The sequence below is a fragment of the Dendrobates tinctorius genome, unplaced genomic scaffold (assembly GCF_039654945.1).
Source record: "Dendrobates tinctorius isolate UK_male_01 unplaced genomic scaffold, ASM3965494v1 ptg000147l, whole genome shotgun sequence".
In the NCBI taxonomy this organism is placed as follows: Eukaryota; Metazoa; Chordata; class Amphibia; order Anura; family Dendrobatidae; genus Dendrobates; species Dendrobates tinctorius.
This window is the reverse complement of record NW_027361814.1, coordinates 720113-747009: the sequence shown is the minus strand read 5'-3', so window position 1 is coordinate 747009 and position 26897 is coordinate 720113. Positions and strand designations below refer to the sequence as shown.

Below are 26897 nucleotides of genomic sequence, written 5' to 3'. Positions count from 1 at the left end.
TTCCACCGCCACTTTTCTCAGCCCGTGCAGTAGTATTAACAGATTCCACATTAATTTTACATGTACCCTAAGGAACGTGGGGAATCCTTGTCCGAAATATCCAACAGCAAAGTAGTCAGGCTTTGGCCGGATAACTTTCACGATGCTTTCGAAAAACTGCGCTTGTTTCTTCTGCAATGAAAAGAACGGAGTTACAGAACAGAAGCGAGGAATAAGGACGCGGGGTATCAGGGCGGTGCTTTAAGGAGGCGGCCCGCTCTTATTAGGAAAGCAGTCTGGATTATTAGTCGTTTTGGATGCCAGCAATAGTCAGAAGCTGCAGACGACAGACATTATAATCCGGTTTCACTGCTTTATCATGTCTACTGCTGCCCAGACTCAGGCGCTAGGAACGGTATTAATTATTCGCCATCTTTCCATCTGATTTCAAAATTTAGTGCTGATTAATTTTTATAGATCTTCCATCCGGGCAGGATATAATGCATCCTTAGGGAAACTACTAGAGAGAGCTTACTGCCTACTGAGGGATCAGATTACCACTACCTGTGTACTGAAGTCTAAGGAGAGTGGATGGAGGAAACTGAGGCACAGACATAGATGGTGCAGCTACTTTATATGTGATTTATATTATAATCAGAGCTGAATTCACAGCTACACTGCTCAGTACTAATTTTTAATGTCCTCCACGCTGCTGATTCTGAACTTCACCTATATTTATTCACCATCTCTTCATCATATTTCAAAATTCAGTGCTGATTTTTTTTTTTTTTTATAGATCTTAAGTCCGGTCAGCATAACATTATGCAGCTTTAGGGAATGACTAGAGAGAGCTTACTGCCTACTGAGGGATCAGATTACCATTGCCTATGTACTGAAGTGTAAGGAGAGTGGATGTAGGAAACCGAGGCACAGACACAAACAATGCAGCTGTTTTATAAGTGTTTTGCCTGTGCTGGATTGACAGCTACTCTGCTCAGTATTGCTGTATAATGTCCTCCATGTAGCTGATTCTGCATTTCTCTACATAGAGACAGGAGAGCATGAATCCCTGCGTGTGTGTTATTTATGGGAGACATCATAGCAGCTAGGGTCTAACCACTAGCTTAGAAATAACTGAAAATTAGCAATAAGTGAAAAGGTGGAATTCAAGTCTTATAATGGCCAGAAAAGTGTTATTTCTAAAGTACACACTCATGGTAGCTTATAATAATTTCTCCTGAATAATATGTACACTTCAATGTATAATTTGTAGCAGTAAGACCCCCCAGCTGAAGTTGCAAGAAGCCATAATGTAGCTCCAGGTATATGCAATGGATTTAGATTTAAAAAAAAAAAAAAAACACAACATAAAAACAGAGTTCTAAACCATAAAATTCGGTTTTTATGTTGTTGTTTGTTATTTTTTTTTTTAAACTAAATAGAGCAAGAGAGAGGTCACCAGATAAAAATGATTCTGGTGACAGACCTGAAACAATAAATACCGACATAAAAATGAGCTAAATACAAAACAAAAAAACATAGGGGAGACACACTCGACAAATAGATATGTTAAACCAACTGAAAACACCCAGAGTGCTACACAGGTCTCATGAAAAAAATATTATATTGATGTCAAAAAATGAGAATTTTTTTTTCCAAAAAACAGAATGCTCCAGTGGAGTAGTACCAAAGCACATATAGGTATATGTCAGAATAGATTTATCAAAAGGTCAGGTGCAAGATGCGTATATGCAAAAATATATAAACTGGTAAATAGAGCCCTTACCAAAAAATACCCTAAGTCATACATGCAAAATTCTGAGACTACCTCTTAAATAAAATGTACCAGTAGGAAAGGGGGTAAGGTGCATGTTCTCTGGTCCACCTTCCCCGACGCATGCTCCCTGACAAAGCCTGCGGGTGAAACGTGCGTTGGGACCGGTGGACCAGAGCACAGACACATTACCCCCTTTCTTACTGGCACATCATTTTGATGTAAATACACTATGGTTTCCCTCCTTTTAAGAGGTAGTCTCAGAATTTTGCATGTATGACTTAGAGTATTTTTTGGTAAGGGCTCTATTTACCAGTTTACATATTTTTTAATATATGCATCTTGCACGTGACCTTTTGATAAATTCTGACATATACTTATACAGTATATGCTCTGGTACCACTCCACTGGAGTATTGTTTTTTGTAAAAGTTTATTTTTACATCAATAAAATAGTTTTTTTTTTCATGAGACCTGTGTAGCACTCTGGGTGCTTTCAGTTGGTTTAACAGACATGAAACAATGCACTATGACGTTACTGCATTCATAAAAACTGGAAACAAAAACAAATCTTAGTGCAACAAAGAAAAAAAAATAAATGAACGACTCACCAGTAATTCACTCAAATGCTCATAGTCAAACATTTCATTTTCATATTGCTCTGCTAGTTCTTTGCCCAGGGTAATGGCCTCCTCCCACATCTGAGAAGAAATGATAGAGATAGATGAAGTCAATCAATCATTCTTGCTCGGATACATTATAATGAAGCACTACGTGTTACTATTAGCCGCCATCTCTTGCAGTTTTTGCACACTCGCCTTGTAGTCATGCACTAACTCCTATTCTATCGGCTCCATAGAGGACAAAAAAAAAAAAGTCAATTCCTTCTAGGCAAACAGTGATGGAAGAGAACTTTACCGTACAGCGAGTATTAAACATCAAGGACATTTTTTTATACCATTTCTTATGTACTGTGCCTTTTAAAAACTATTCACACTGCATCACCTATTCCACATTTTTTTCACATTACACGCCAATACTTAAATGTATTTTATTGGGATTTTATGTGAGATACAAAGTAGCAAGTATTAGTGAAGTGTAAAGGAAATGATACATGGTTTTCTAAGCTTTTTTTTTTTTTTTTTTTTTTTAAATATGATGATTGTGACGTGCATTTGTATTCAGCCCCCCTGAGTTAATACTTTGTAGGACCACCTTTCTCTGCAATTGCTTCTGCAAGTCTTTTTTGTCTCACCAGCTTTGTACACCTAGTGGTCACATTTTTTTCTCCATTCCTCATTGCAAAATGGCTCTAGCTCAGTGGGATTGGATGGAAACGTCTGAACAGTAATTTTCACATCTGGCAGATTCTCAATGGGATTTCAGTTTGGACTGTGACTAAGACACAACACACATGATCTAAGCCATCCATTCCATTGTAGCTCTGGCAGTATGTTTAGGGTCCTTGTCCTGCTGAAACGTGAACCTACACCCCAGTCTCAAGTCTTCTGCAGCCTATAACAGTTTTTTCTACAGGATTATCATATATTTAGCTCCATCCATCTTCCCATCAACTCTGACCAGCTGCAGAAAAGCTCACTGTCCTTCCTGAAGAAAGCATCCCCTACAGCATGATGCTGCCACCACCATGTTTCACGGTGGGGATAGTGTTTTCATGGTGATTTACCAATGCTTTCTTTTTTGTATTGGTATCACAGCATCATATAAAATCCCAATAAAATACATTTAAGTTTTTTTGATTAACATGAAAAAAACGTGAAAAGGTTCACGGAGTATGAAGACATTTTCAATGCACTGTATATTTTTCTACATAAAAATACTTAACAAAACTATAGACAGTTTTAAGTATCAGTACATTTAAAAACAAAAAAAATCTGGTCCTTAGAAAGCCTAAAAGGGAACATGTCAGTTAATTCATGCTTCTCGAACCACGGTCAGCATGGATCAGAGCTTGGCTGCATGACTGCAATCAGGCATGTTTTACTATAAAACACTTCAGTGTTCCAGTTATCGAAAAAAAACAAAGAAATGAGCTGGTAACGTGTAAAGTGTAAGAGCACGTTCACACTGTGGCCATTTCACAAACAAAACCCAATAAAAAAAATACATTCAGCATATACCCTATAGTAAGTAAATAGTAAAAGTACATTTCAATAACATAGGGTACTTAGTAAACATTATTTTGATTTTGATAAAAAAAGCATAAAAGTCATCCCACCATGACAAGGTGACCCAGTTGGAACTGTCCTATCCAGTCTCTAGTATTAAAATCTTATCTTGTGTCAGCCGACCTGAATATGAATAAATGCAGAGCAGGACAGGGACCGACTATTCAGACACCCATCTGTTGTGAATTCTCTTGCTCGGAGTTCTGAGCCGAAGCTCCCTCTGCTCCCTCTAGTGGTTGTTGAGAGTAGTGGAGTTGGCCAAGCGGATGTAAGTTCCCCACCTGACGACGATAATTGGAAACCTGGGATTACTGGCTGGGAGCATATAATTGAACTGGCTGCTCTTGGAGGTTGCTGGTGATTTCCTCAGTGTGCATTTGGAGCTCTTTTGTCCCCTGCCTGATCTGCATGGTTTAGCTAAATGATTCTTTTGCTAATTCTATGCATCTAATCTGGTTGTGTCTTATTTTCTGCTCTCTGTTTTGCTACTAGGGTTCAGCGTGCTCCCTGCTGGGGGCAGCGCTGAGCCCTGCTTCATATGTTGCAGCTTGTTCAGTCCCCTGTTATGTTAGTATATTTTTCTTGCTGCCAGTTTATAGCAGAGTGCTGATCTAGCGGGAGTGAGATCGTGTGATCTCAGGTTTTTTGTATATCAGTAGTGTTGGACTTTTTCAGGGTTTTGTGCGTGATTGCAGACAGTATCTTTTCTGTTCTGTCCTGTCTGTCCTGTCTAGACAGCTTGGGCCCCACCGTTTGCTCAGTCTGTTCTCTGCCTGTGTTTGTGTCTTATCTTGTCTCACCGACAATATATCTTTGGGGGCTGTCTGTTCCTTTGGGAATCTGCTCCGGGGCAGTTTAGATTTCATCTTTCTGTCTTTAGGCTTAGTTAGTCCTCCGGCTGTGACGAAGCATCTAGGGCATCGTAGGAACACTCCATGGCTACTGCTAGTTGTGTTGATAGGATCAGGGGTCTGCAATCCGCTTAGTTACCAACCTCTCTGGTCTTCTGGTGGCTTAGCCTGTTCCTGCCATCCTCCTCGGTGACCCATTCATAACATCCATCCATGGGAAGCTATATAGATAAATGTCTAGCTCAAACGATAGGACCATCCTGATTTGGTACGCCTTGTCGCGGCAGGATGGCTCATATGCTCTTTCTATCAAAATAGTGTTAACCAAGTACCCTATGTTATTTACATGTATTATTAATTTATTTACTTACTACAATGTATATGCTCAATTTGTTTTTATCTTGTGTTTTGTTTTACATATAGTTTAGTTTGAAGAGCAGTTCGGGGACCATAGGCAGAGACTAGACCAATCCGGCAGGAAGCTTTGGCTGGCTTCTGCCGGCACCTATCCAGGTGATTGACAGGTCCCTATTTACACACCTCATATGACAATATGATCATATAGGTACGATACTTAGTAGTAAATACGATACCTAGCAGAAAACGATGCCTGCCACAAGGATTACTGTGGATTTGCAATAGATTCACAAAAGGAATATCCTCATGATCATTCAATGAGGCTATTCCTGGGCTTTTTCTTGCAGAATCCGCAGAAAAAGATAGCATGCTATTTATTTCCAAAGTGAATGTTAAAGTGACATTTAATACAGAGCATCTAACAGACTATAGAGTCACTTCTTTTTAGATCACTGGTGGTGATAAAAGTTTGCACAGTGTCCATAAGAAAGAAATTGTGTTTGTCACCAAAAGAGATAAAGAAGTGTGTATAAAGCAAAAGGATTCCAGAAATACAAGGAATTTTATCAGATCACAAATGACCAGGGCTGTGGAGTCGGAGTCGTGGAGTCGGAGCTCATTTTGGTGGAGTCGGTATAAAATGGTCCGACTCCGACTCCTAAAATTTATAATAAATTGGGTACAGTAATTCAATGCAGAATGTGCTGAATATTTTTTCATAGGAATTTGGGAAAGTTATGAGATGTCCTATAAATGGCTGTTCTATTCCTGATCTAAGGCTACATTCACACACAGCGTTTTTGCTGCGTTTTTTGAGGATACGTTTTTCAGCTGCAAAAGCAGATCAGCTTTTTAAAAAAAAAAAGCATCACCTGAAAGGTTTTTGAGCTCATAGATGTTTTCAATAGAAAAAGCAGATTAGAAATCTGCTCTATCCATTTATCCTTATCTTATCTGTACCAAAAAGAATGAAAGCCAGGTAGCACACAGACTAACACTCCTTTTTTTTTTTTTAGCACCAGTCAGGTACACCTCATAGCTGCCCAAAAGGACGCCCAGGACAGGCATTGCTCGTCTTCAGTAACACATCAACATCAATTGACAGTTGGAATAAATAGACTGCATTCACCACATCTTAAGGTGCAGGCTTTATTTTCAAGTGTAGGGGTGTGCAGTATAAGGTTCTGCTGCAGCTGAGGTGTGCGGTAAGAGATTCTGCGGAACAGTATGAGGTTCTGCCCCCCCCCCCCCTAGTTTTGATCCTTGCTAAAACTGTTTCTTATAGATATGGCGAACCCTCAGGTAACCCTAAATGAAGGTCAATGGACACAGGTGGCTGAATTGAAGGAATTGCTTAATCACCTATTTACCGTGACTAAAAAATTACAAGCTGAGGATTTAACTCCTGGCATTTTCATAAGGGAGTGGAAGAACTTGCTATTTTGCCTGTCCCAAAGAGGAGATTTAATCGCAGATGGCATTTCTGCTTCAGTGAAACGGAGAGAGACACAGCTATTGGAAAATAAAAATTTTCTGGCAGCTGTTTATGTGGACCCAAGTCATCATATATTGCTTGATGATCAACAACTTACTAAAGGAAAAGAAGCTCTGACTGAGGTAGCAGTTAGGATGAGTGGCCTACAGGAGGACTGCCAGGCGCAAGAGGACTTGGGTCCTGACAGTGCTACTGCTGCCATATCTTCATCCTCATCAGATGAGGAGTTTGACTTTGACAAGTATTTGGATGATATGGAGCAGGCAAAGCGTTGCTGCAAGGAAAAAGATTTCACTCCGTCTCCTATAGCAGCAGATTGACCATATTTCAGCAAAATGTTTCACTTGCTCTCAAAGAAAAATTCAACTGTTCATCAAAATTGACTGTGCATGAGGCAATTCCTTTATACCCGGAAATTGTTAGAGATGTTGCCCATGTGGTTACGGCTTTGCCTCCAACCCAAGTTAGTGTAGAGAGGTTGTTCTCTGGCCTTAAAATAATTAGGTCAGATTTGAGGTCATCTATGAAGGAGGATCTGATGGAGGCAGTTCTATTTCTTAGAACAAATTCATAGACTGCACAAATGTTATTTAGTATGCTTTTGGTGAAAACTGTTTTTTGCCACTTACATAGTTTATTACATAGTGTTATATATATATATATATATATATATATATATATATATATATATATATAAAGAATTGATATTACATAGTGTATTACATATTTACAATTTATTTCAGTTTTTTGTGTTCTAAAGATGTATTCCAATAAATATATATTATGTTCTATCTAAATGTCTTGATTATTGTATAATAAAAATGATTAAATGTCTGATGTTCGCATAGTACTACAATAAATTTTTCACTTAAATATAAGCAATATATGTTGGAGTCGGAGTCGTGGAGTCGGTGGAAGGGAAATTGAGGAGTTGGAGTCGCAGGTTTGGCTTACCGACTCCACAGCCCTGCAAATGACACAAAATAATAATAAAGAAAGTACACATAAGTACAATATACAAAGATGTGGCTGTCAAAGCTCCCCTTCTCATCCTCCTGTACAAGGACTGATAACACCTCTATATACAGTAGATAACACAGGATCCACCATTCACAACAGGTGATGTCACAGCTCACCTCCTCCTGTACAATGATCTTTGTCCAGATAAGAGCAAGTCCAAACTAGTGAGTCTAGTATTGGGTTCAGTAGCCAGTGTAAAAATACCAAGATTTCTGAAATCATCTTAATATAGATAGGGATTTAGAAAATATAAAAAAAATAAATAAGTATACATTTACCATAAAATCCTGATTTACACAAGAGGTTATTTTTCATGACATTCCCTTAAATAAAATGCAGGAATCACAAAGCAGTGGGTGTCAGTAGTGGCGCAGAAAGTAGGCAACAGGGACAACATGATGCCTTTTTAGGTAAATATTATTTAATGAGGAGTCAGGATGTCACCGGAGTAAGCTGGGCACTTATTGGAGTCTGGTGTATTCTCCTTTATTGCCTGGGGAGCTGTCAATCACTCATCCCCCTGTAATGCAGTGTGGCACGCTCTCCATGGAAGTGTGATCAGGGACCACAAGGACCGCCATATCCTTCAAACTGGAGAGAACGCTGAATGTCATGGAGAATGTGATCAGAGTAAATCAAGAAACTGTACAAGCAAAAGTGGCAGAGCAGGCGGGCGCTGAGCGGAGGCGGGATAAATGGGGCCTTCTGTTGTTACAAAGCACATCTGAATGTGATCTCCAGCTCTGTTACATAACGCTCAGTCCCTCTGTCAGGGACAATTCCAATAATAGGAGAACTGTCCCTAGGATGAATCGCCTCCTCTCGGCCAGCTGTTACAATGGAACTGGGGGGCAGTAATAACCTGATGAGTATTACAGGAGGTGAGGGGCCGGAGAGAAGAACTGTATAACACGCAGCAATGCAAACCGGTCACTCACATGTCTGCAGATCATATTCACATCATCATAGCCTTCTACAGAGAGGAGCGGCGCCCCCACATGTGCTGCTAATCTCCTGCAGAGGGCATCCGTCACAGGTCACCACTGGAGGAAGTCACTTCTTAACCAACCACTGATTGACTACTAGTGCTCCCCCCTCCCCTGTAACAAGAGGTTCTTCAGCAGCAGGGAGTATTATACAGTCATTGCAGCTGCAGAGCATCATGACACACATCTCGTCTGCAGCAAAACCTCACAATAGACACCTCAGATGGTGCAGAACCTCATAATAGACACCTCAGCTGCTGCAGAACCTCATAATAGACACCTCAGCTGGTGCAGAGCCTCACAATACACAACTCTGCTGCTGCAGAACCTCATAATACACAACTCTGCTGCTGCAGAACCTCATAATACACAACTCAGCTGCTGCAGAACCTCATAATAGACACCTCATCTGCTGCAGAAACTCACAATACACAACTCAGCTGCTGCAGAACCTCATAAGACACCTTAGCTGCTGCAGAACCTCACAATACACACCTCAGCTGCTGCAAAACCTCTAATATACACCTCAGCTGCTGCAGAAACTCATAATACATGTCTCAGCTACTGCAGAACCTCATAATACACACCTCAACTGCTGCAAAATCTCATAATACACACCTGAGCTGCTGTAGAACCTCACAATATGCACCACAGAATTCCTGATAATCCATATTGTTTTACTATATTCTGTTTTTTTCTTTTTTTTTTTTTAGGATGAAACCACAAAAGTTTGGAGCACCAGGGTGACTGGTAACTTTACAAAGAATCATATTCTGTTTTCCGGAGCCGGGGGCTGAGCATAATCTACCCTGGTTATGTCTTAAAATTAATATAAAATCAACGGTCCTGGAAAAACTGTTGATTCTGCACAAGGATGATCCGGGACAAGTACAACTCTTATGGTTTTATTGTATAATTTTGTACTTCATTGGTTTTACTATCGATCTGTACTTTAATAAAAAGATGCCCCACGGGCGGCAGATGGGAAAGATGCAACTTTCTAATCCCAATTGTCTCTGCGCAACGAGGGCCCAGATGGAGCTGTAGAAGAACGCACCATCTCCTACTGAAGAAAGTGTCGCAGAGAACAGACATTTCTTGCCCCCTTTTTTTTACTGGGAAAAAAAATTGCCTCTTTTGGAGCTCCCCTAATGAGCAGAACAAGATATGTTGCAAGAGTCACTTTGTCCTGATTGTGGTCTTGTCTTTGTATCATTTTTGTAAAATTTCCCCTTATCACTATCTTAAAAAAAAACTTGAAAGGAGTATTCAAAATCGAAGATCCTACCCTATAATATGATAATATTAGCAAATACTTCCAATAAGAAACGTACTATAGTTCTTCTGATTAGCTACAGTTGTGGCCAAAAGTATTGACACCCCTGCAATTCTGTCAGATAATACTCAGTTTCTTCCTGAAAATGATTGCAATCACAAATTCTTTGGTATTATCTTCATTTAATTTGTCTTAAATGGAAAAACACAAAAAAGCCAAATTGGATATAATTCCACACCAAAGATAAAAAATAGGGTGGACAAAAGTATTGGCACTGTTCGAAAAATCATGTGATGCTTCTCTAATTTGTGTAATTAACAGCACCTGTAACTTACCTGTGGCACCTAACAGGTGTTGGCAATAACTAAATCACACTTGCAGCCAGTTGACATGGATTAAAGTTGACTCAACCTCTGTCCTGTGTCCTTGTGTGTACCACATTGAGCATGGAGAAAAGAAAGAAGACCAAAGAACTGTCTGAGGACTTGAGAAACCAAATTGTGAGGAAGCATGAGCAATCTCAAGGCTACAAGTCCATCTCCAAAGACCTGAATGTTCCTGTGTCTACCGTGCGCAGTGTCATCAAGAAGTTTAAAGCCCATGGCACTGTGGCTAACCTCCCTAGATGTGGACGGAAAAGAAAAATTGACAAGAGATTTCAACACAAGATTGTGCGGATGTTGGATCAAGAACCTCGACTAACATCCAAACAAGTTCAAGCTGCCCTGCAGTCAGAGGCTACAACAGTGTCAACCCGCACTATCCGTCGGCGTCTGAATGAAAAGGGATTGTATGGTAGGAGACCCAGGAAGCAGGGCTGTGGAGTCGGTAAGCCAAACCTGCGACTCCGACTCCTCAATTTCCCTTACACCGACTCCACGACTCCGACTCCCACATATATTGCTTATATTTAAGTGAAAAATGTATTGTAGTACAATGTGAACATCAGACATTTATCATTTTTATGATCCAATAATCAAGATATTTAGATAGAACAGAATATATATTTATTGGAATACAACTTTAGAACGCAAAAAACTGTAATAAATTGTAAATATGTAATACACTATGTAATATCGATTACATATATACAGTACAGACCAAAAGTTTGGACACACCTCATTCAAAGAGTTTTCTTTTATTTCATGACTATGAAAATTGTAGATTCATTCTGAAGGCATCAAAACTATGAATTAACACATGTGGAATTATATAATTAACAAAAAAGTGTGAAACAACTGAAAGTATGTCTTATATTCTAGGTTCTTCAAAGTAGCCACCTTTTGCTTTGATTTCTGCTTTGCACACTCTTGGCATTCTCTTGATGAGCTTCAAGAGGTAGTCACCGTATCCTCAAAAAACGCAGGAAAAACACTGTGTGTGAATGTAGCCTTAGATCAGGAATAGAACAGCCATTTATAGGACATTTCATTACTTTCCCAAATTCCTATGAAAAAATATTCAGCACATCCTGCATTGAATTACTGTACCCAATTTATTATATATTTTAGGAGTCGGAGTCAGTCCATTTTATACCGACTCCAACTCCGACTCCACCAAAATGAGCACCGACTCCGACTCCACGACTCCTACTCCACAGCCCTGCCAGGAAGACCCCACTTCTTACCCCGAGACATAAAAAAGCCAGGCTGGAGTTTACCTGAAAAAGGCTAAAACGCTTTGGAAGAATGTTCTCTGGTCAGATGAGACAAAAGTAGAGCTTTTGCAGGCATCAACAGAGTTTACAGGAGAAAAAAAGAGGCATTCAAAGAAAAAAACACGGTCCCTACAGTCAAACATGGTGGAGGTTCCCTGATGTTTTGGGGTTGCTTTGCTGCCTCTGGCACTGGACTGCTTGACCGTGTGCATGGCATTATGAAGTCTGAAGACTACCAACAAATTTTGCAGCATAATGTAGGGCCCAGTGTGAGAAAGCTGGGTCTCCCTCAGAGGTCATGGGTCTTCCAGCAGGACAATGACCCAAAACACACTTCAAAAAGCACTAGAAAATGGTTTGAGAGAAAGCACTGGAGACATCTAAGGTGGCCAGCAATGAGTCCAGACCTGAATCCCATAGAACACCTGTGGAGAGATCTAAAAATGGCAGTTTGGAGAAGGCACCCTTCAAATATCAGGGACCTGGAGCAGTTTGCCAAAGAAGAATGGTCTAAAATTCCATCAGAGCATTGTAAGAAACTCATTGATGGTTACCGGAAGCGGTTGGTCGCAGTTATTTTGGCTAAAGGTTGTGCAACCAAGTGTTAGGCTGAGGGTGCCAATACTTTTGTCTGGCCCATTTTTGGAGTTTTGTGTGAAATGATCAATGTTTTGCTTTTGGCTTCATTCTCTTTTGTGTTTTTTCATTTAAGACAAATTAAATGAAGATAATAATACCAAAGAATTTGTGATTGCAATCATTTTCAGGAAGAAACTGAGTATTATCTGACAAAATTGCAGGGGTGTCAATACTTTTGGCCACAACTGTATGTCACTTACCCCATGTGCAGGGCATTGCATTAGTTTAGGTATCCATGGTTACGACCAGTCATATAGTGACAGTTAGTTGTTAGTGGTTGTAACTAGAGATGGGTGGACACCTGGATGTTTGGGTTCGGCCAAACAGTTACAAAAAGTTCAGGTTCGGATACCATAACAGTATCCGAACCCGGGCCCCATTAACTTGAATGGGGGGCCCTAACATCCAGTGATTGCCATGCTGAAAGGTGACATCAACCCCACTTGCCACTGCTAAAGGGCAAATGGGAAGAGCCGCACATCTAATAGATGCACCTTTTCTGGGCAGCTGGGGGCTGCTATTTTTAGGCCGGGAGTCAATATCCATGGCCCCTTAACAGCCTGAGAATACCAGTCCCCAGCTGGGAGCTTTAGCAAGGCTGGTTGTCAAAAATGGGGGGGACCCAAAACAGCATGGGGACCCATTTATTTTGTTAACTAGCCTTGCTGAAGTAGACAGCTGAGGATTGCAGCCCCCAGCTGTGAGTTTTGCTTGGCAGGTTATCAAAAATACAGGGGAACCCACGCCATTTATTTTTTTAATTATTTATTTACAGCGCAGAAGCGGCTGATGAATACTCCATCCCAGGGGTGGATTAAGGGTAGCCAGGGCCCGGGGCAGTTCAGACTCTGTGGGCCCCCCTCGTCACGTGACGGGGGTCACGAATCGTAGAGCCACACTCTACATAGAGAATAATGGGGCCTCCAGCACCGACCTCCACCTGCAGAGCCACACTCTACATAGAGAATAATGGGGCCTCCAGCACCGACCTCCACCCGCAGAGCCGCACTCCACATAGAGAATAATGGAGCCTCCAGCACCGACCTCCACCCGCAGAGCCGCACTCCACATAGAGAATAATGGAGCCTCCAGCACCGACCTCCACCCGCAGAGCCGCACTCCACATAGAGAATAATGGAGCCTCCAGCACCGACCTCCACCCGCAGAGCCGCACTCCACATAGAGAATAATGGAGCCTCCAGCACCGACCTCCACCCGCAGAGCCGCACTCCACATAGAGAATAATGGAGCCTCCAGCACCGACCTCCACCCGCAGAGCCGCACTCCACATAGAGAATAATGGAGCCTCCAGCACCGACCTCCACCCGCAGAGCCGCACTCCACATAGAGAATAATGGAGCCTCCAGCACCGACCTCCACCCGCAGAGCCGCACTCCACATAGAGAATAATGGAGCCTCCAGCACCGACCTCCACCCGCAGAGCCACACTCCACATAGAGAATAATGGGGCCTCCAGCACCGACCTCCACCCGCAGAGCCGCACTCCACATAGAGAATAATGGAGCCTCCAGCACCGACCTCCACCCGCAGAGCCGCACTCCACATAGAGAATAATGGAGCCTCCAGCACCGACCTCCACCCGCAGAGCCGCACTCCACATAGAGAATAATGGAGCCTCCAGCACCGACCTCCACCCGCAGAGCCACACTCCACATAGAGAATAATGGAGCCTCCAGCACCGACCTCCACCCGCAGAGCCGCACTCCACATAGAGAATAATGGAGCCTCCAGCACCGACCTCCACCCGCAGAGCCACACTCCACATAGAGAATAATGGGGCCTCCAGCACCGACCTCCACCCGCACTCCACATAGAGAATAATGGGGCCTCCAGCACCGACCTCCACCCGCACTCCACATAGAGAATAATGGAGCCTCCAGCACTGACCTCCACCCGCAGAGCCACACTCCACATAGAGAATAATGGGGCCTCCAGCACTGACCTCCACCCGCACTCCACATAGAGAATAATGGAGCCTCCAGCACTGACCTCCACCCGCACTCCACATAGAGAATAATGGAGCCTCCAGCACTGACCTCCACCCGCAGAGCCGCACTCCACATAGAGAATAATGGAGCCTCCAGCACCGACCTCCACCCGCAGAGCCGCACTCCACATAGAGAATAATGGAGCCTCCAGCACCGACCTCCACCCGCAGAGCCACACTCCACATAGAGAATAATGGAGCCTCCAGCACCGACCTCCACCCGCAGAGCCGCACTCCACATAGAGAATAATGGAGCCTCCAGCACCGACCTCCACCCGCAGAGCCACACTCCACATAGAGAATAATGGGGCCTCCAGCACCGACCTCCACCCGCACTCCACATAGAGAATAATGGGGCCTCCAGCACCGACCTCCACCCGCACTCCACATAGAGAATAATGGAGCCTCCAGCACTGACCTCCACCCGCACTCCACATAGAGAATAATGGGGCCTCCAGCACCGACCTCCACCCGCAGAGCCACACTCCACATAGAGAATAATGGGGCCTCCAGCACCGACCTCTACCCGCACTCCACATAGAGAATAATGGAGCCTCCAGCACTGACCTCCACCCGCAGAGCCGCACTCCACATAGAGAATAATGGGGCCTCCAGCACCGACCTCCACCCGCACTCCACATAGAGAATAATGGAGCCTCCAGCACTGACCTCCACCCGCAGAGCCGCACTCCACATAGAGAATAATGGGGCCTCCAGCTCCAGCACCTACCTCCACCCGCAGAGCCGCACTCCACATACATGGCTGCTCTCAGTGCTCTGTGCTGTGCGCACAGGACCTGTGATGAGGTCACAGGAGGGGAGGAGACAGGGGTCACATGATCGGGGGCCCTGACACCTTCCCTCCTGTGATCTCATCACAAGCCTTTGCACGCTACCAGCAGCATCAGCGTTCACGCTACTTGTAGATGCTGCTGGTAGCAGAGCACATAATGCCGCCCCCACGGTCACTCACTTTTAGGTGGGGAGAAGATGGAGTGCCATTGCAGCAGCCAGCAGGAATGTGGTGGGGGCCCCGGGGCTGAAGCCCCGCCTGCCCTGCCTATAATCCGGCCCTGCGCGGTGGCGGATTATAATGGGGCAATTTACTGGCCTGGGCTGTGGGCCCCTTAACCCCACTGGGCCCGGGGCAACTGCCCAAATTGACCTCATTATAATCCGCCACTGCTCCATCCGCCGCTCCTGCTCTCACTGTTATTAGCGGCAGCAGGTGTCGGATGATGGGATCAGTAGTCCCACCAGTGACCGGAGGTAAACTGTATACTTCCGATCACAGCTTAGCGCTCACACTATCATTTGACCGTGTGGAAACCGCGGTTCTCTGACCGGCGGGGATAATTTCACCGTCGATCAGAATCGGTGTTTGCCACGTTGCCATGCACATGACAGCGCGATAAACACCGGGTGTTCGGGCAGCGAACCCGAACAGTATCACGGACTTCCTGGTGAAGTCCGTGTTCGGTGTCCGTGCCCGAACAGTAGGCGTTCGGTACGGACACCGAACTTTACTGTTCAGGTTCGCCCATCTCAAGTTGTAACCATAGATACCTAAGCTACTGCCATGCCCTGCACATGGAGTAAGCGGCATAGCTAAGCAGAAGAACTATACTACATTTCTAAATGGAGGTATTTGTGAATATTATTATTACTACACCTACAACATAATGGGATAGGATCTTGTACCTGAGAAGACTTGTTTAACCCCTTACCTACAATTGACGTAATATTCCGTCCATGTGACCATGGACCTAATTACCATGGACGGAATATTATGTCATCGCGATCAGCGGCGCCCACGTGGTGAGCGCCGCTGATCGCGGCCGAGTGTCAGCTAATTATCATAGCTGACACCCGGCACAATGTGTCAGGGGCGGTCACGGACCGCCCCCGACACGTTAACCCCTTGCACACCGCGATCAAACGCGATCGCGGTGTACCGGGGGTTAAAGGGAAGCATCGGCAGGGAGGGGGCTCCCTCCGTGCTTCCCTGAGCCCCCCACGGCAGCGCAATGTGCAGCGCTGCTGCGGGGGACTCCCTTCCTCCAGGCCCCCGAATCCAAGATGGCGACGGGGGCCTGAGGAAGCTGGCTTCCTCAGTGCCTGCAAAGCGCAGGCATGAGGAAGTCTGCAGCAGTGCCTGTGACAGATCGCTGATCTGTCACAGTGATCTGTGATGTGACAGATCAGCGATCTGTCACAGGACAGTGATGTCCCACCTGGGACAAGGTAATAAAGTAAAAAAAAAAAAAAAAAAAGTGTTAAAAATAATTTAAAAAAAATCGCTAAATAAATTAGTTAAAAAAAAAAAAATATTCCCCAATAAATCCATTTTTTGAAAATAAAAAAAACACAAAACAATAAAAGTACACATATTTGGTATCGCCGCGTCCGTAATGACCTGCCCTATAAAACTGTCCCATTAGTTAACCCCTTTAGCGAACCCCTTAAAAAATAAAAATAAAAAACGAAGCAAAAAATAATGATTTATTATCATACCACCGAACAAAAAGTGCAATAACGCGCGATCAAAAAGACGCATATAAATATCCATGGTACCGCTGAAAACGTCATCTTGTCCCGCAAAAAACGAGCCACCATACAGCATCATCCGCAAAAAAATAAAAAAGTTATAGCTCGCAGAATAAAGCGATACAAAAATAATTATTTTTTATATAAAATTGTTTTCATTGCAAAAAACCGACAAAACATAAAAAAACGACCTAAATGAGGTATCGCTGTAACCGTACTGACCCGAAGAATAAAAACGCTTTATCAATTTTACCGCACGCGGAACGGTGTAAACGCACCCCCCAAAAGAAATTCATGAAAAGCTGGTTTTTGTTCATTCTGCATCCCAAAAATCGGAATAAAAAGCGATCAAAAAATGTCACGTGCCCGAAAATGGTACCAATAAAAACGTCAACTCGTCCCGCAAAAAATAAGACCTCACATGACTCGGTGGGTCAAAATATGGAAAAATTATAGCTCACAATATGTGGTGATGCAAAAACTATTTTTACAATAAAAAGCGTCTTTTAGCGTGCGACAGCCGCCAAACATAAAAACCACCATAAATCGTAAATCAAACCCCCCGTTATCACCCCCTTAGTTAGAGAAAAATAATAAAACTAAAAGAAAATGTATTTATTTCCATTTTCCCGCTAGGGTTAGGGTTAGGGTAGGGTTAGGGCTAGGGTTAGGGCTAGGGTTAGGGCTAGGGCTAGGGTTAAGGCTAGGGTTAGGGTTAGGACTAGGGTTAGGGCTAGGGTTAGGGATAGGGTTAGGGCTAGGGCTCAGATTAGGGTTAGGGGTGTGTTGAGGTTAGGGTTGGAGTTATAATTGGGGGTTTCCACTGTTTGGGCACATCAGGTGCTCTCCAAAGGCAACATGGCGTCTGATCTCAATTCCAGCCAATTCTGCGTTGAAAAAGTCAAATGTGCTCCTTCCCTTCCAAGCTCTGCCATGTGCCCAAACAGTGTTTTACCCCCACATGTAGGGTATCAGCCTACTCAGGACAAATTACAAAACAACTTTTGGGGTCCAATTTCTCCTGTTACCCTTAGGAAAATAAAAAACTGGGGGCAAAAATATAATTTTGCGGAAAAAAATGTTTTTTTTATTTTCACGCCCAGGCGTTATAAACTTCTGTGAAGCACTTGGGGGTTCAAAGTGCTCTCCACACATCTAGATAAGCTCCGTGGGGGGGTCTAGTTTCCAAAATGGGGTCACTTGTGGGGAGTTTCAATAGTTTAGGTACATCAGGGGCTCTCCAAACGCAACATGACACCCGCATACCAATCCATCAAAGTCTGCATTCCAAAACGTCACTACTTCCCTTCCGAGCCCCGACGTGTGCCCATACAGTAGTTTTCTCCCACATATGAGGTATCAGCGTACTCAGGACAAATTGGACAACAACTTTTGGGGTCCAATTTCTCCTGTTACCCTTGGGAAAATAAAAAAATGGGGACTAAAAGATCATGTTTGTGGAAAAAATACGATTTTTTTATTTTCACGCCCGGTCGTTATAAACTTCTGTGAAGCACTGGGGGGGTTCAAAGTGCTCACCACACATCTAGATAAGTTCATTAGGGGGTCTAGTTTCCAAAATGGGGTCACTTGTGGGGGGTTTCCACTGTTTAGGTACATCAGGGGCTCTCCAAACGCAACATGACACCCGCAGACCATTCCATCAAAGTCTGCATTCCAAAACGTCACTACTTCCCTTCCGAGCCCCGACGTGTGCCCATACAGTAGTTTTCTCCCACATATGAGGTATCAGCGTACTCAGGACAAATTGGACAACAACTTTTGGGGTCCAATTTCTCCTGTTACCCTTGGGAAAATAAAAAAATGGGGACTAAAAGATCATGTTTGTGGAAAAAATACGATTTTTTTATTTTCACGCCCGGTCGTTATAAACTTCTGTGAAGCACTGGGGGGGTTCAAAGTGCTCACCACACATCTAGATAAGTTCATTAGGGGGTCTAGTTTCCAAAATGGGGTCACTTGTGGGGGGTTTCCACTGTTTAGGTACATCAGGGGCTCTCCAAACGCAACATGACACCCGCAGACCATTCCATCAAAGTCTGCATTCCAAAACGTCACTACTTCCCTTCCGAGCCCCGACGTGTGCCCATACAGTAGTTTTCTCCCACATATGAGGTATCAGCGTACTCAGGACAAATTGGACAACAACTTTTGGGGTCCAATTTCTCCTGTTACCCTTGGGAAAATAAAAAAATGGGGACTAAAAGATCATGTTTGTGGAAAAAATACGATTTTTTTATTTTCACGCCCGGACGTTATAAACTTCAGTGAAGCACTGGGGGGTTCAAAGTGCTCACCACACATCTAGATAAGTTCCTTGGGGGGTCTAGTTTCCAAAATGGTGTCATTTGTGGGGGGTTTCTACTGTTTTGGTACATCAGGGGCTTTCCTAATGCGACATGGTGTCCGATCTCAATTCCAGCCAAAAACGTCAAATGGCGCTGCTTCCCTTCCGAGCTCTGCCATACGCCCAAATAGTGGTTTACACCCACATGTGGGGTATCAGCGTACTCAGGATAAATTGCACAATATCTTTTAGGGTCCTGTTACTTTTGGAAAAATAAGAATTGAGGGTGAAAAGATCATTTTTGTGGAAAAAATATGATTTTTTAATTGTACCGCTGTACGTTATAAACTTCTGTGAAGCCCTTGTGGGTTCAAAGTTTTCACCACATATCTAGATAAGTTCCTTGGGGGGTCTAGTTTCCAAAATGGGGTCACTTGGGGGGGTTTCCACTGTTTAGGTACATCAGGGGCTCGCCAAACGTGACATGGCGTCCGATCTGAATTCCAGCCAATTTTGCATTGAAAAAGTCAAACGGCGCTCCTTCCATTCTGAGCTCTGCCATGCGCCGAAACAGTGGTTCCCCCCCACATATCAGGTATCAGCGTAGTCAGGACAAATTGCACAATAACTTTTGCAGTCCAATTTCTCCTGTTACCCTTGGTAAAATAAAGAAAATTGAACCTGAAGTATTTTTTTTGTGAAAAAAAGTTAAATGTTCATTTTTTTTTAATATTCAAAAAATTCCTGTGACGCACCTAAAGGGTTAATAAACTTCTTGAATGTGGTTTTAAGCACCTTGAGGGGTGCAGTTTTTAGAATGGTGTCACTTTTGGGTATTTTCTATCATATAGACCCCTCAAAGTGGCTTCAAATGTGAAGTGGTCCCTAAAAATAAAATGGTGTTGCAAAAATGAGAAATCGCTGGTCAAATTTTAACCCTTATAACTTCCTAGCAAAAAAAAATTTTGGTTGCAAAATTGTGCTGATGTAAAGTAAACATGTGGGAAATGTTATGTATTAAGTTTTTTGTGTGCCGTATCGCTGTGATTTAAGGGCATAAAAATTCAAAGTTGGAAAATTGCGAAATTTTCAAAATTTTCGCCAAATTTCCGTTTTTTTCACAAATAAACGCAAGTTATTTGAATGCAATTTTACCACGAACATGAAGTACAATATGTCACGAGAAAACAATGTCAGAATCACCAGGATCCATGAAAGCGTTCCAGAGTTATGACCTCATAAAGGTACAGTGGTCAGAATTGTAAAAATTGGCCCGGTAGTTAACGTGCAAACCACCCTTGGTAGTGAAGGGGTTAAGAATTGTTTAAAATTTCACCAAAACATTTAAAAAAAAAAATACATTTAACGCAAAACATAAATTTGCACAGTGGGCTATTTTCTGACGATACATTGTCTTTAGAGTCTCTCCCCCCAGAGATCAGCAGAGGGGAGCTGTATACTGATCTTTATCCGTGTAGATTGTGCTGCATTACTGGGCTTTATAAATTACATATCATGGTGCTGAAAATGAATAAAGGATTGATGATCACAGCCTGAAACATAGCACAAACTCTCTTTTTTAACTCAAAGTAGACACAAATTTATGCAAAAATGCTTTTCTTTGGCAAGCCTGTTCATAGCCTTTAATATCCCATTTCTGTAATAACATAGTATCTTTATTTAACAATAATAATGTGTATCCCTGTGATGTGCAGGATCCATCTAAAAACCTACCATTCATATCTATCCATCATAGTTGACCTAGGCTTTAAAACACATCTATGTCTGCTCTGTGTACTCAAGGGTTAAAAGTACTAGGGTAGAACTTTTTTTTTTTTTTTTTACTGGCAAGTATTTCTGGTCCACTGCTATTGCATAGGAGCTTAATAATATTCAACAAAGTCCTTGGATTAAAGAGCTTTATTAAAATTACTTTCCTACTGCAAAAGACAATAAATGAATATAAAGCGTACCCGGCAGGAAAGGTTAGGCTGCTGCAGTGAACTAAACACAAGGGTACAAAAGCAAAACCCGCACTACAGAGGATTAGGACTATATTTCCATGTCGGTGACATGCGGCTATAGCGAGCGCTGCGTTTAGGGCAGGTGATAGGGAGGCGGCGAGAAATGAAGAGCAGGATAGAATTTCTTTGGAATGTCCCAAACTGCAAAAGCAAATGCCGCCTGTCCAGTCCTTTCCTTGTGAACCCTTGATCTTAATGTACTTGCCTGGTTACATAATCCTAGAATGTTAGAGGGTCATCGTGTCCAACCCCCTGCTCAATGCAGGAGTCACCAAACCATCTCAGACAGATGTCTGTCCAGCCTCTGTGTGAAGACTTCCATTGTAGGAGAACTCGCCACCTCTCGTGGCAGACAGTCCCACTCACTGATCACCCTCACTGTCAAAACTTTGTTTCTAATATCTAGTCTGTATCTTCTCCCTTTCAGGTGTTTTTTCCATTGCTTCTCGTGTTTCCATGTGCAAATGAGAATAAAGATGATCCTTCTACACTGCGACAGCCCTTCAGATATCCTCCATCCCATAGTCCCGTGCCCATATACCCATCATACATATCCACGATCCCATAGTCCCGTGCCCATATACCCATCACACATCCTCCATCCCATAGTCCCATGCCCATATACCCATCACACATCCTCCATCCCGTAGTCAACCATTGTGAAATCATAATGAGGGGCGGGGCTTGATACACACACACACTGTTTCCCCAGTATGCAAATAGGGGCAAAATTGTTTGGTGACTTGGAAAGCGCGGGGTTAAAATTTCGCCTCACAACATAGCTTAGGACGCTCTCGGGGTCCAGACGTGACTGTGCCAAATTTTGTGGCTGTAGCTGTGACGGTGCGGATGCCAATCCTCCATACACACCCACATTGAGCTTTATATATTAGATATATAATAATGACACTTTCAGGTACTTTCTTAGCTAAAAATAATTTTTACAACTGGTTTTCATTAAAAATTTTGCACAGTTTTCTTTCTATAGCCTCTGGGTTGCACTATCCACTATGGGCTGCAGAGTGAGTTAACTGAGGATGCATAAGTAAGCTTATTTTGAGAGCGACATTTGAGACGCTTACCATTCTTCTCCTGAGCTCCTTTTAGCTGGTTGATGACCACATTGAAGTTCAAGCTCACTGATGGATTCTCAGTCAACTCATTCTGCAGCCACACAATAAACGCAGAAGGCAAATAGGAATAATTTTACTGAAACCTAACTGCAAAATAATTTTTAACCAAATATACACACATTTAAGGTAAAAAAAAATGATTTCAAAAGTTTCCATATCCTCTAATGAAAAAAACTAATGCACTGGCATATCACAAGAGTGCCTCAAGGGCCTTACTTTAGCTTCCACCTTCCCCTTCCTAGCAGCTTGGACAGAAGTTTGGCGCGGGTGTTGGTAAATATGCAACACCAACCAGTGAGTGACAGCTACACAAGTGAGTGTTATTCCAGTGCTGTCATCCATGTGCCATGAACCCTATTGCCAAACCATATCCTACACCTATACAAATCAATAATAACTTATTAAAAGGTGTAAACATTGCGACTCCCTTATCTTACATAAGTATAATCATTTTACTCTTACTGGCAAATTTTAAAGGGAATCTGTCACCCTTTTTTTTGCCCTATCAGCTGCCGGCATTGACATCAGGGGCTTATCTACAGCATTCTGTAGGTCCGGTGGGGCGGTCCGGTCTGATGGGTGTCGCGGTCCGGTCCGGCTCCTCCCATCTTCATACGATGCCGTCCTCTTCTTCCCTTCCTGTAGTAGCTCTGGCGCACTGCTCTGCCCTGTTGAGGGCAGAGCAGAATACTGCAGTGCGCAGGTGTCGGGAGAGGTCCGGCGCCTGCGCACTGCAGTATTCTGCTCTGCCCTCAACAGGGCAGAGCAGTGCGCCAGAGCCGGAGCCACTACAGGAAGGGGAGACGAGGACGGCATCGTATGATGATTGGAGGAGCGGGACCGGACCATGACACCCATTGGACCGGATCGCCCCCTCTGGTGAGTATAATCTAACGTGTTTTTCTTCTCTTTCAGGTAACATCGGGGGCTTATCTACAGCATTACAGAATGCTGTAGCTAAGCCCCTAATGTCAATGCCAGCAGCTGATAGGGCAAAAAAAGGGGTGACAGATTCCCTTTAAAGATAACATGTCATTTGCCATAAATGTTATTTTTTCCTCTTGGTATAAATGCCGCTGTTCTCCTGAATCCGTCATTTTTTTTCTTTCGTTTCTGCGCCTCTCTGTTCCCGAGATACGGCCTGCAACTAAATCTTGTCCTTTTAGCCAAATGGGTGTGGTCTTTGAAAAGACTCTTCGCCCACTTGGCTAACAAGACTAGATTTATATATAGAGAGGAAGAGGCCATATCTCCGGAACAGAGAGGCGTAGAAAGAAAAACAACGCCGGATTCAGGAGAACAGCGGCATTCACTCTAAGTGACATTCCTCTTTAAATATTCTATTAGTTTTGAAGTGTATGTCTTACTATTGAATTGCGAATCATGGATAACTAGCCATGCTTGTATAGCCCTCGGCTATGTCGCTGTTCCTGATATTAAGCAGGAACTCGGCATTTCGGTGTTCCAACACTCCCACAGTCAATAACTTCCCGACGGCTACGGTTTTACCTTTACAAGCATCTGGATGCCGTTTCAAATCAGAAATTATGTCACCGTTTACCTTCCATCAGATGAAAACAATGTTAAGTTTCTTGTTTTATTAGTTTGGGGAATTTGCTATATTTTATGCAGGCAGTAAAGAAGTCGTAAAATTTCATCAACGTGTTTTTGAAGGACGGCTTTAACAAAAACAGGGAGAAAATAAATGGAGGCGCCGGAAAGTTGTCGGGAGCGCCGTTCTCTTATTACCTTTCCTTTGTCGAAGTAATGGATAATCTCCTGGTACAGCAGTTCTTTTAATTGCCCTTGCGTAGTTGCCTGGTAACCGTCCCGTTGAGTCAGATGCGCGGCACAAGCCTCCTCCGACCACTTGTAGTAGGATTGGTTAAAAGAAAAAAAAAAATAGATTAGATGAGGAAAGTCCATATTACATTAAAAGCATTTTTTTTTAAAGAGAATTGCAAAAGTTAATAAAAAAAACAATTAGAAAAAGCATTTTTAAATCGACATCTGTCAAATAGTTTACAAACTTATCGCGATCTTGACCGTCATCGGCGCAAAAATAAACAACTGAATTGGAAAAATACTCAGGGGATTATGAAGGAATTTCAGAATAATTTATAGGTGCCGTACAATATCGCGACGGTCTCTAATTCTGCACGGTTTAATTTCTTTCTTTCTGATACAGAGCTCCAAATCCTCTGCCAAATTAAAGTTAAACAACTGTAGTCCTGAATATTAGAGGGGTATTCCCATCTCTAAGATCCTATCCCAATATGTAGTAGTAGGTGTAATAATACTAATATTAGCAAATACCTCAATTAGAAATGAAGTATAGTTCTTCTGATGCACTGTGTCTCTTTTTTTCATGTGGAGGCATTGCAGGACCTTAAGTATCCATGGTTACGACCACTAGCAACTAGCTAGCTGTCACTATATCAGTGGTCGAACCAACAGGCAATCCTTGCATGCGATGTAGCTGTCGAACAGCCGCGAGACCTACAGCGGCGGGGACTCAAACATATTTTTTTAACACGCCAAAGTTACTCGGGTAGCACCTGAGCATGCTCGTATAACACCGTATCTGATCACTTTCTCTCATCACTACCAGACATCTCTGATGGCAACTTACCTCCCAGACCAAGAAGGATTAGTGGTCCGAAATTGTACATACCGGATCCAGATAAAATCAGGGGAGAGTCGGGAGGGCCCCATACACATCAGACTGTTCACCGAACCCGTCAATGTCAGGGGGTTCAGCCGACGTCGGTCTAATGTTTTTGAGGGCATAAACTCTGGGCAGGTTGCAACGCTTCAACGTTAACTTTTACACCCTTGTTACCTTTTCCAAAATAGAAAGGGTCTGGAGGCAGATTCTCCGGAAGATCTATGTCCGACCCATAGATCTTAACAGCTTATTTACATATTAAGAAAAATATGGATTTTTCTGGAATAAGACATTGGATTGCAGATATCAAGGTATCATTTTAATTAGCTACCTGCGAACTACATACCCATAAAGACGGCTTAGAATGGTTATTTTCAGCTATCCCCCTACTATCCCTCTACTAGATGCAGTAGAGTATTTCCTGTTTCAGTACACGACCAGAAATGTGTATGAAGGGGGCAGGCTAACTGCTCTTTTCAACAGCTAAGCCAGTCCCCTTTAATGACAAAAAAGGGGGCTGGCTTTGCTAATATAAAGCCAGCCTCCTTGTGCGGAGCACAGTCCGGTAGTGCCGTTGCCGAATGCAGAACTGAAGGCAATAGATGAAAATCAGGGATCTATGATAGCAGAAAGATATTAATATTTGTTTAAACTTACTATTTTACCCCTATTTAATTCTTTAGTACATCTTGTAGGAATTTTCTTTATTTCTGGGCAAATTTAGTTTTTCCTCAACAGATTTTATATACTGCTCATGTCTAGGCGTCCTATCTGACCGCTAGGCCTGTCCCACAACTAAACGCTCTCGTTACTAAACACAGAGCAAAATGACGGTGAATGCAGCTAAATAAAACGATGTTCCCCGTGAATGATCTTATTGACGAACGCGAATAAATCTACCCTGATTATTATTTTCCAGGAAACTGCGGTGGAAACGGACATTGCCTGTACAATTTATAGCCCACTAGTCCGTGAAAAACACTCGCAGAAATATTCATAAAAATCTAACGTCTCACGAGACATTTTAGAACCAAGTAGCAGAACTTTATGAGTGATCTCAGATTCTAAAGCATTGAACAAAATGTTCTTTATGGGAACAGCGGTGACGGCTCTGAAAATCGGGAAGTGGAGCAGCTGAACGTCTCTACGTGCAGCAGATAAGAAGTCCTTCAATTAAACTAAGGAACCAATGTAAAAAAAATACTTGTGGACTTCATATTCCGCCCACTTTTTTTTTTTAATTTGTATTTTTTTTTTTTTTTTTTTTAATTCTTACGGTACCCAATGTGGCCAATTCTCATTTTCGCACTTTCATTTTCTCCTACCCTTTCCCTCCAAAAATCATAAATTTATTTTATTATTGGGGACTTGATTTTTGTGGAATGAGTTGTAGTTCTGAACCCCATCATTCCATATAACGTACTGAAAAGCGGGTGGAAAAAAAAAAAAATCCAACTGAAGTGAAATGGTGGAATAAAAAAAAAACACTATTCCTTCAGATTATAGTCGTTTAGTTTGCGGTAAAAAAAAATGACCTGGCAAAATGATTTTTCAGGTCAATACAATTGTGTTGAAACCAAATTTTTTGCTTAGTATTTTAGTGGCTAAAAAATATTAAACTTTGTAAAAATAAATTATTGGCTTGTGTCGCCATCTTCTGATCTCTAACTTTTTTATTTTCCCATCGATGGACGGGAGTGAGGGCTTGTTTTTTTCTCAATGGTATCTTTTGATCACTTTTTACCTATATCATTGGGGGGAGATCCTGCAACCACAAAAAAAGCTACTCCGGCATTTACCGGTGGATATTTTTGCTTTTCACAGTTTACTGGACGGATTACATAATTCATTTTAATAGGTCGCACTTTTGGGATGTGGTGATGACAAGTATGTTTATATATTTTTTTTAATTACGGGGGGGGGGGGGGTCAAAGTTGTATATATTTTTTTTAACTTTAATTACTTTTTTTTTAGTCAGTCATCCTAG

General features: G+C 42.7%; 1 protein-coding gene across 1 annotated transcript in view; it reads right to left on the bottom strand.

Annotated features, from left to right (window-relative positions):
- DOCK1 (dedicator of cytokinesis 1) overlaps window positions 1-26897 on the bottom strand; it is a 495500-nt gene that overhangs the window by 48308 nt on the left and 420295 nt on the right. The window contains exons 38-40 of the mRNA XM_073546335.1: window positions 23992-24111; window positions 2364-2453; window positions 67-171 (exon numbers count right to left, since the gene is read on the bottom strand). Of these exons, the coding sequence (XP_073402436.1) occupies window positions 67-171; window positions 2364-2453; window positions 23992-24111 (315 nt within the window). The remainder of the gene's footprint in view (window positions 1-66; window positions 172-2363; window positions 2454-23991; window positions 24112-26897) is intronic.